Below are 9,702 nucleotides of genomic sequence, written 5' to 3'. Positions count from 1 at the left end.
GGGAGGAATGGTGGGTGCTGGTGGGACTGTGAGGCACTGGGAGGAGCACAGGTGCTGGCATGACTGGGAGGCACTGGGAGGAACTGGGAGGAGCGTGGGCGCTGCTGGGACTGGGAGGAACTGGGAGGAGTGGTGGGCGCTGGTGGGACTGGGAGGAACTGGGAGGAGCGGCGGACGCTGGCGGGACTGGGAGGCACTGGGAGGCACTGGGAGGAGCGTGGGTGCTGGCGGGACTGGGAGGCACTGGGAGGAGCGGTGGGCACTGGTGGGACTGGGAGGAACTGGGAGGAGTGGTGGGCGCTGGTGGGACTGGGAGGAGCGGTGGGCACTGGTGGGACTGGGAGGCACTGGGAGGAGCGGTGGGCACTGGCGGGACTGGGAGGCACTGGGAGGAGCGGTGGGCACTGGCGGGACTGGGAGGCACTGGGAGGAGCGGTGGGCACTGGTGGGACTGGGAGGCACTGGGAGGAGCGGTGGGTGCTGGTGGGACTGGGAGGAACTGGGAGGAGTGGTGGGCACTGGTGGGACTGGGAGGAGCTGGGAGGAACTGGGAGGAGCAGTGGGCGCTGTTGGGACTGGGAGACACTGGGAGGAGTGCAGGCGCTGGCACAACTGGGAGGAACTGGGAGGAGCGGCGGGTGCTGGTAGGACTGGGAGGCACTGGGAGGAGTGTGGGCTCTGGCGGGACTGGGAGGAGCGGTGGGCGCTGGTGGGACTGGGAGGAACTGGGAGGAGCGGCGGGCGCTGGCGGGACTGGGAGGCACTGGGAGGAGCGGTGGGCACTGGCGGGACTGGGAGGCACTGGGAGGAGCGGTGGGCACTGGCGGGACTGGGAGGCACTGGGAGGCACTGGGAGGAGCGGTGGGCACTGGCGGGACTGGGAGGAGCGGTGGGCGCTGGCGGGACTGGGAGGCACTGGGAGGAGCGGCGGGCGCTGGCGGGACTGGGAGGCACTGGGAGGCACTGGGAGGAGCGTGGGCGCTGGCGGGACTGGGAGGCACTGGGAGGCACTGGGAGGAGTGTGGGCGCTGGTGGGACTGGGAGGCACTGGGAGGAGCAGTGGGCACTGGCGGGACTGGGAGGAGCGGTGGGCACTGGCGGCACTGGGAGGCACTGGGAGGAGCGGTGGGTGCTGGCGGGACTGGGAGGCACTGGGAGGAGCGGTGGGCGCTGGTGGGACTGGGAGGAACTGGGAGGCACTGGGAGGAGCGGTGGGCGCTGGCGGGACTGGGAGGAACTGGGAGGCACTGGGAGGAGTGTGGGCGCTGGTGGGACTGGGAGGCACTGGGAGGCACTGGGAGGAGCGGCGGGCGCTGGCGGGACTGGGAGGCACTGGGAGGCACTGGGAGGAGCGTGGGCGCTGGCGGGACTGGGAGGCACTGGGAGGCACTGGGAGGAGCGCGGGCGCTGGCAGACCCGGTGTCCCCACGCGGCCCCTCGGTGCCCGCAGGCGGCAGCTGGTGGCCCGCAGCCTGGCGGCCATGCCGGCCCGGATCAGCGCCTGGCGGCAGCAGCGGGCGCAGGCCCGGGAGCGGGCGCGGCAGGAGGCGGCCCGGCGGCAGCGGCTGCTGGCCCAGGCGGGGCTGGGGGACCCCGCGCGCCCCGGGACCCCCCCCCAGGGCAGCGCCCGGGCCCAGGCGCTGCTGGAGGAGCTGGAGCGGCGGCAGCGGCGGGAGGAGAAGCGGCGGCGGCGGCAGGAGCGGGACGAGGCCGCCCGCAGCGCCATGGCCGCCGCCGAGGCCGCCGCCGCCTCCCGGCCCCCCCCGGGGGCCCCCCCCGAGAGCACGGGGGCTCCCTCCCCCTGAGCCCCCCCCCCAAATCACACCCACGCGACCCCGGGATGGTTTTAAAATTCTGCGTTTAATCTCTTCTTCCCCCGAGTTGTGGTTCTTCCCGTAGCGCTGCCCCCACCCCACCCCCCCGGGGCCCAACGGGGGAAGGGGGGGGGTTGGGGGGGGGGAGGGGGACAGGAGAAAGCGATTTGCTGAGCCCCCCCCTCTGTGGGGGAGGGGAGGGGGGGTGGGCGCTCCAGGGGCTCCACCCATCGCTGTCGCTCCCTGGGGAGGGGCGGGGCGGGGGCCCAGGGGGGGTCCCGGTCCCACCCCTCCCCAAGGACAGAGCCCCAGCCCCCAGGGGGGGCTGCGTGGAGCTGCGTGTGTCCCGCCCCCCCCCCCCCCCTCCCCACTGCGGTGGGACCCCCCAGGAGGCAGCGTGGGCCCCCTTCCCCCCTCCCCCAGAGGTGGGGGGAGGGTGGGGGGCGCCTGCCCCAGCCCCTCAGTCATCGTCAAAGTTCTGGCTGAGCAGGAAGTTGGCCGCCAGGTTCTCGTTCTTCTCGCAGGCGAAGTAGGCCTGGATCACCAGGCTCTCGGGGAAGCCCAGCGCCTTCAACTGCAGGGAGAAACGTTCACTCTGGGCCCTACTGACACCCCCAGGGCAGGGCGAGCTTCCCACTGCCATGGTTAACTCTGGAGCCTAAGGATAGCTGTCACTGCGTCCTCCCCGAGGTTAGCTCCGTACACGTTATGAATTAAGAGTGCTCTGGCTCCTCGCGATGGCTGAAAAGCAGTTAGTGCGTTTCTGGTTTTCCCTGACAGCTGCTTTCTGCTGTTGTTAACTCTGGAGCCTAGTGACTACAGCCCAAGTGCTCCCATTATTAGCAGCTATAAGAATACTGCACCTCCCACCAGCATTAGGTCTGGGTCTTAATAATACCTCTAAAGGTGGGTCGTTTCCCCGACTTCCTCAGTGCTGTACACTCTGGTCCCTACTGATGGCTGTAAATTACCTGCAGTGACTCGTGTCCACAGATCAGCCCTACTGTTAACTCTGATCCCTACTAACACCAAGATCTCCCTGCACCCTGCTGATGTCTGAGAGCCAGTGCCGCCATGTTGCCCCCCCTGTGGTGTCCCCTCGCTCTTACCCTTTCTATGGCTTCTTTTTCCTGAGGCGTCACCTGGATGTAGTTCATCTGGGGGGACTCGTCCCCGATGGCGCCTATCTCCCCCTCGAGGTCACCCAGCTCCCCCAGGGGCTCGTTCAGCATCTGGATGAACTGCTCCTGGTGCTGGCTGATTTGCTGGGGGAGGGAGGGCGAGTCAGGGGGTGCCGGGGCAGGGGGGGGGTCCCAGGGGGGTTCCCGGAGGGGGTGTCGCGTACCTGGAGCAGCTGGGGGTTCTCCTGGCCCAGCTGCTGGAGCAGGGCGGGCAGCAGGGCCGGGTTCTGCTGGATCACCTGCCGCATGTTCTGGAACTGGGGCTGCTCCCGCAGGAACTCCAGCGGGTTCTCCCCTGTGGGGGGGCGGGGCCAGATGGTGAAGCCCCTCCCACAGGGAGGGGCCCGGCCAGGACACACCCCACACCCCTGCAGGAGGCGCCTCAACACCCACCCCGAGGTGGGACCCCCACAGGTGCTGCTCGAGGGGGTGGGGGCTGGCACAGCCACGCCCCACAGTGACCACGCCCATGAAGGGGCGGGGGGCTGCTCAGGCCACGCCCCCACACGGTGAAGGGCCTGGTAGCACCACAGCCCTGGGTGGGGGGGAAGTGGGTGGTGCCACGCTGGGGTGGTGTTTAGTGCTTGGCCACACCCCCAAGGGGTGGAGCCTACAGACCCCACCCCCTGGTGGCCACATCACTCAAGCCCCAGCCCACCCACCAGGGAGGAGCCCCGAGCCCCGCCCTGAGGGGACCCTCCCAGCACCACCCAAGTCAGAGCCGCTTGGGGGCGTGGCCAGACGCGGCCCCGCCCCGTGGGCGTGTCCTGCAGAAGCCCCCTCCCCCACCCACCTTCAGGCGCCGGCTGCTCCGGGGGGCGACTCTCCTGCACCGGGGGGCGCTCGGGCTCGGGGCTGCCGGGGATGCCCTGGGGGGGGGGGTGGGGGGTGGCAGGGGTCAGGGGGGGCCCTGAACCCCACCCACTCCCCGGGACAACCCCCCCCCCCCCGCACCCCCCCCCGCCCCAGCTCACCGTCAGCAGGTACTCGACGGCGCGGTGGGGGTTGTTGTAGCTGGCACGCAGCGCAGCCACCACCCGCTCCCGCTCGTACCCCATCGACATGATCTCCGTCAGCATCGTCTCGTACTCCGAGCCCGTCACTGCCGGTCCCGCGTCAGCGCTGGCCCTGGGACCCCCCCGGCCCCAAGACCCTCGCCTCCCCCACCCCTCCCAGTTACCCGTGACAAGGACCCCAAACTCCACAGACCCCCACTTATCTGTCCCATTCCCTCACCAAGGGACCCCCAAAACATTTTCTGTGACCCCTCCCCCTCTCCGCCACCCGCCCCCCCACCTCCCCCCATTCCAGAGCCCTCCCCCTCCCAGTGACCACCACGTTCTGAGAAGCCCCCACCCCACAACCCCTCTGGGGACCACAAGTCCACACCCTCCAGGGATTCCCCCCCACATCCCTCCCCCTCCTTCCCCTCACCCAGGGGACCCCCCGTTCCCACCCCCTGGCACCCACCGAGGGTGGAGGCAGCATCGGCCGAGCGCCCCGCGCTACTTGCGGGGGGAACAGAGCTGTGGATGCAAGAGAGAGATGAGGCAGTCGGGGCTTTTCTGGGAGCTCTGGCCCCCAAAAAACCCCCTGTGACCCCCCCAACACCTCCCCCTGCTGGCCCAAAGCCAGTCCCCGCTCTCCCCCTATTCCCATTATTTCCCCCCAAATCTCCTCTATGCTGGGCCCTAAACCCCCCCAGCTGCTTTGCTTCAGCTGCTCCTGTCCCCTGCACCCCCCAGCCACAAAATCCAACAGAATTAGACGCCCCCACCCCCCCTCCTTGGGGCTCTGCCCCCCCTTACCCCGCTGCAGGCTCTGAGAGGGCAAGCGGAGGAAGGTCATGGGATGGTGTCTCCTCGCTGGGGGCAGCCGGCGGCGGGGGGACGGCGTCTGCGGCCGGGGGAGGCCCCGGTGCCGCGGGAGGCTCCGAGGTGCCGCCTGCTCCAGCCTCGGGGGCTGCAGTGCCCAGCGCCGACTTGGCCTGTGGGAGGGGGTCGTGAGTGGGTGGGGGAGCGTCCCGGTTTTTGGGGGGGCAGGGGGAGTGTTCTGCTCTGGGGTGGGATCTGGGGGGTCCCACCTTGGTCACCATGACGACCACAAAGTTCTTCTCGTCGATGCGGTACTCGCGAATGGGGACGTCATCGCTCAGGATCTTCCCGGCGTAGATGAGCTTCTGCCCGGCCACGGGAAAGGCGTCGCTGCCCTTCTCCGCCTCGATCTTCTCCTTCAGCGCCCGCACCTGAGCGCACGAGGGGTCAGGGGCAGCCCCCAAGCCGGGTCACCCCAAAACCGCGAGGTCCCACCGAAACCCACAAGGGCCCGCCGAGCCGGGGGAGTCACCCTCCTGCTCCGCAAAGGAACAGCCCCTGGGGGGCGGCGGGCGGCAGCCGGGGGGCTGCTCCGAGCCGGGGGGGGCGGTTCGCCACCGCTGATATTCAGCCCCGCACAAAGAATTCCCTCCTCAACCCCCCCAGCGCGCAGGGGACCCCCGCGGGGGGGCACTGGGGAGCCCTGGGCTGCCTAATGACAGAACCCGCCCCCCCAACACCTGACGCCGCAGCGGGGACGACACCCGCCCCCCCCCTCCCTCCCCAAAGGGGGCAGGACGCGACACAGACCCCCCCCCGCCCCCCCCTGCGCGCGGCTCCATCCTGAGCCGGGGGGGTGGGGGGGGGAACGCGGGGACGGATCCGAAACGGCCCCGCGGGGACGCAGAAGCCCCGCGCGGCCCCAGCGCCGGGGGAGCCGGACCCCGCGGCGGGCGGGAGCGCGATCGGGGCCGCCGCGGGCCGGCGGGGGGGGGGAGGCCCAGCCCCGCCCGCCGCTCCCGGCCGCGCCCGCCCCCGCCCCCCCCCGGGGCCGCGCTCACCGTCTCGTGCGGCTCCATCCGGATTTTGAAGGTTTGCTGCTGCAGCGTCTTCAGCGTCACGGTCACCGCCATGGCGCGGCGGCGGCTCCTCCCGGCGGCCCCACAACATGCAACTCACGCCGCCGCCATCTTAGGCGCCCCGCCGCTTCCGCCACGTGACGACCCGCCGGAAGTGCGTCACGGCGCGGGCCTGGCCCGCCTCCGTCCCCGTCACGTGACGCGGGAAAAAGGCGCGGAGCCCGGTCACGTGAGGCGCGCGGCGGCACAAAATGGCGGCGGGCGGGGGTGAAGATGGCGCGGGCGGAGTGAGCGGAGCCGAGGCGGCGGCCGGGACGAGCGTTAATTTAATAGAAACCGGATCGCGACACCCGTACAGTCACGTGCGCCCGCGGAGCCCCACCCCCCCCGCCGGTACCGCGGGGGTGTCCCGCCCCCAGCCCCCGCCCCGCGCCCCCCCCCACCCCCGGTACCGGGCCCGGCGCCGGTCCTGAGTCCTCGCCCCGCGGGGGCCCCGCGGCCGGGCGGGCGGCGGCGCCCATAGAAAAGAGTCCAGGTCTCACAGAGACATTACGGTCCCGCCCCGGGGCCGGCCGGGCCGCGCCGCCCCTCACAGCTCGTCCCGCGGGGCCGCCTCCTCGGGCTCGGCCTCGGGCTCCTCCTCATCCTCCTCCTCCTCCTCGTCCCCGTCCCCCTCCTCGTCCCCCTCCTCCTCCTTCTGCTGCTTCTCCTCCTCCTCCTGCTTCTTCCGCTGCTCCTCGTCCTGCTGCTCCTTCATCTTCCTCTCCGCCTCCTGCGGGACAGGGGGGTCAGGAGGCACTAGGGGTCATGGGGGGTCCCGGGGGGTCCAGCCCTGTCCCCTCCCCTACCTTGGTGGCCCCCCAGGTCTCATTCCCGATCTCCTCCGCCAGCTTCTCGTCATCCGTGATGAGGAAATTATCGAAGATGGTGCCAGACTTCACCTGTCGGGGAAGGGGGGGTCAGGGGGGGCACAGGGGACTTGGGGGGGTGGGGGGGGGGGGTCGGGGGTGTCCACGGCCCCACCCACCTGCCAGAGGTCGAGGCCGATGACGCCGAAGCTGTCGTAGGCGTAGAGGTGGGGGTCGGGGCTGTACTCGGGGTTGTCGATCTCGGGGTGCACCCACTTCCCCTTGTAGTCGGGGTTGTCGATCTGCTGGGGCCTCCACTCACCCTGAGGGGGGCACAGGGGGGGGTCAGGGAGGTGGGGGGGGGGGCACGGCCCAGCCCATCCCCTCAAGACCCCCTGCAGACCCCCCCCCAGCCTCACCTTGTACTCAGGGTTCTGGATAACGGGGGGCTCCCACTCCCCGTCCATCTCCTCATCCCAGTCCTCCGGCTTCTTGGCATCGGGGTCAGGGATGTGCTCGGGCTTGTCCCAGTCCTGGGGGGCCGAGCAGGGTCAGGGCTCTGCCGCAGCCCCCCCCCGAGCCCCCCAGCATCCCCCCCAGAGCCCCCCCCCCACCTCAGGCTTGGTGTCCTCGGGGTCATCGATCTTGGCCCGCTCATCCCAGTCATCAGGTTTCCGGGCCTCGGGGTCCTTGATCTTCCTGGGGGGCAGGAAGTCCCAGTCCTCCTCCAGGCTGCCCGACTCCACCCGCCCATTGTCGATCTTCACCTCGTAGGTGTTGTCGGGCCGCACCACCAGCGTGTAGAGGTGGGTGAACTCGTCGTCCTGTGGGGAGGGGGCGGCTCAGCGGGGCCAGGGACCCCCATTTGCAGGGCCAGGGACCCTGTGCCCCCCCCGCCCACCTTGCAGCGGATGTCCTTGTTGATCAGCACGTTCTTCCCGTTGTAGTTGAAGATGACATGGACCTTCTTGGTGCCGGGGCCGCAGATGTCAGGGCCTGGAGGGGACACAGAAGGTGAGGGGGAGGGCTCCACACACCACCACGGGGGGCTGGGGGCGGGTCCCAGCACCCACCAAACATGATGTTGTACTCCGAGTCGCCGTGCATGTCCTCCTGGCTCAAGCTGGCCGGGAAGAGCTTGACGTAGCCACCACCACAGTCTATGTTCTGCTCGTGCTTCACCGTGAACTGCACCACCAGCGTCTTGTCCCGGTTGCTGAAGGGCTCAAAGCGGGAGGAGATGGCGTAGAACCGGGCGTCCTGGCTCGTCTGGATCCCTGCGGGACGTGGGTGCGTTGGGGCAGGGGAGGAGCCGGCACAGCCCGGCCCCGGGGGTCCCCACCCGGCACAACCCCCTCACCTTTGTCCTTCTCCGAGTCGCCGTAAAACTTCCCAGCCGTGAGCACGAACCGGCCGTAGTCGGGCTTGTGCTTCGATTCCACCCACCGGCGGGTCCAGGCGTCTGCAGGAGGGGAGCGCTCAGGACCCTGCATCCCCCCCCCGCCCACGGCCAGGGCGTCTGATCCCCCCCAGCGCAGAGGCGGAAGCTGGGCAGCTCCCAGCCAGGCCCGTCACGCTCCAGAGGAGCCCATCGAGCACAACTGCCCACCTGCACCCACACCAGAGCTGGGGGGCCCCACATCGCTCCTCCCCCTTTTCCCCCCACTGCTGGGTGCCCCAGAGGGAACCTGGGTCCTGGGGTGTCTCTTGCTGCAGGAGGATTTGGGGTCCCAGGGACAGACAAACCCGCAGTGTGACCCAGCTGCTGTCCGGCCTCCCTGCAGTTCCCACATGTCACCTTCCAGTAAGGAGCCCCTACGCCTTGGCATGACCCCCACTCTTGATAGCCCACATCCACCCACCACCTCTCTGCCCCCCCCAAGTTCAGGGGGACCTCAGCCCCCTGTATCCTCCCAGGACCCCACTCCCCAGCCCAGTGCATTTCTCCTACATAAGGTTCTCCCCCAGACTCCCATCCACGTGGGCCCTGAGCCTCCCTCTACCTTTCTCCTGACCCCTGACCCTCCCCCGGACCTCTCAGCACCCTTTATCTCCCCCAGCCCTACCCGAGGGCTCACCCAGAGCACTCACACCCCCCACCCCTCCAATAACCCGCCTCCTCTGCCCAGGTGAGACCCCTCACACCTCACCCACTCCCACCACTAGGACACCCCCCACCACAGCCCCTGAGCTCCAGCTCAGGGGAGGCCTCCTGGCTCCCCCGTACCCACCCTCACCTCAGAGAACACGCTGGGTCCCCACAGCCCCCTCCTTCACCTCAGGGGCCCCCCCAGGTCCGCGCAGCCCACCTCCATCTCAGGACCGCCCCCCGCCAAGTCCCCGTCACCTCAGGGGACACTACGGCTCCCCCCCAGGCCCCGCCCTCTCCTCCCCGCCGGGGACCCCCGCCCCGGCCCCCCCCCTCACCTCCGTCCCCGAACTCCTCCCTGAAGAACTGGGTGGGCCCGGCCGCCGCCAGCGCCAGGAGGGCGCCGAGCAGGACGGGGAGGCTGAGGCGGCTCATGGCGGCGGTCCCAGGCGGCGCGGCCCGATCCTTCCCTGTGTCCCGGCCCGGCGGCGCCCGGCACTGCGGAGGGGGGGGGCGGTGGCGCCCCCTTTTATGTGCCCGCCGCCCCTCGGCCCGCCCCCAGCCCCGGCCCATTGGCCCGTGCCCGCGCAGGGCCCGCTCCCATTGGCCGGCCGCCCGCTGGCCGGCGGCGCCGGCGCCCCCGAACGTTGGCGTCCCAGATGGCCGCATCCCATTGGCTGAGCACGACGACCAATGAGGAGCGACCACGCGTTCGGAGGGAGACGCCCCCCCCCCTCCCGCGCGCGCCTGTCCTCCCTCCGCCGGTGCGTCACCGCAGTCACGTGGGGCCGGGCGCTCTTAAAGGGCCAGGCCCCCCACCCTCCACACCGGCGGGGGAGCGGTGCTCTCCATCCCATAATACCACCGGGAGGAGGGT

At 70.5% G+C, this 9,702-nt stretch overlaps 2 protein-coding genes and 1 long non-coding RNA gene across 3 annotated transcripts; 1 reads left to right on the top strand and 2 right to left on the bottom strand.

Moving 5' to 3' along the window:
* Positions 1-1,841: 1,841 nt before the first annotated feature.
* RAD23A (RAD23 homolog A, nucleotide excision repair protein) lies at positions 1,842-6,050 on the bottom strand. The gene is made up of 9 exons (XM_074857495.1): positions 5,871-6,050; positions 5,079-5,240; positions 4,804-4,982; positions 4,466-4,521; positions 3,970-4,097; positions 3,789-3,864; positions 3,160-3,290; positions 2,924-3,079; positions 1,842-2,388 (listed from the first exon to the last, which is right to left on the bottom strand). The coding sequence occupies exons 1-9, from the start codon at positions 5,940-5,942 to the stop codon at positions 2,275-2,277; spliced, it is 1,074 nt and encodes a 357-aa protein (XP_074713596.1). The 5' UTR covers positions 5,943-6,050; the 3' UTR covers positions 1,842-2,274.
* LOC141938603 (uncharacterized) lies at positions 2,333-2,864 on the top strand. The gene is made up of 2 exons (XR_012627335.1): positions 2,333-2,504; positions 2,595-2,864. It is a non-coding gene; the product is annotated as an uncharacterized LOC141938603 (long non-coding RNA).
* A 146-nt stretch (positions 6,051-6,196) lies between the features above and the next one.
* Positions 6,197-9,509, bottom strand: CALR (calreticulin). The gene is made up of 9 exons (XM_074857508.1): positions 9,164-9,509; positions 8,097-8,198; positions 7,810-8,013; positions 7,638-7,732; positions 7,351-7,560; positions 7,156-7,269; positions 6,916-7,059; positions 6,737-6,829; positions 6,197-6,660 (listed from the first exon to the last, which is right to left on the bottom strand). Exons 1-9 carry the CDS (start codon positions 9,492-9,494, stop codon positions 6,478-6,480), a joined length of 1,476 nt encoding a protein of 491 aa, XP_074713609.1. The 5' UTR covers positions 9,495-9,509; the 3' UTR covers positions 6,197-6,477.
* Between the last annotated feature and the right edge of the window lie 193 nt (positions 9,510-9,702).

The sequence above is a fragment of the Strix uralensis genome, unplaced genomic scaffold, assembly GCF_047716275.1.
Source record: "Strix uralensis isolate ZFMK-TIS-50842 unplaced genomic scaffold, bStrUra1 scaffold_219, whole genome shotgun sequence".
Taxonomy (NCBI): Eukaryota; Metazoa; Chordata; class Aves; order Strigiformes; family Strigidae; genus Strix; species Strix uralensis.
The sequence above is the reverse complement of the archived record's forward strand: the minus strand, read 5'-3'. Positions and strand labels throughout refer to the sequence as shown.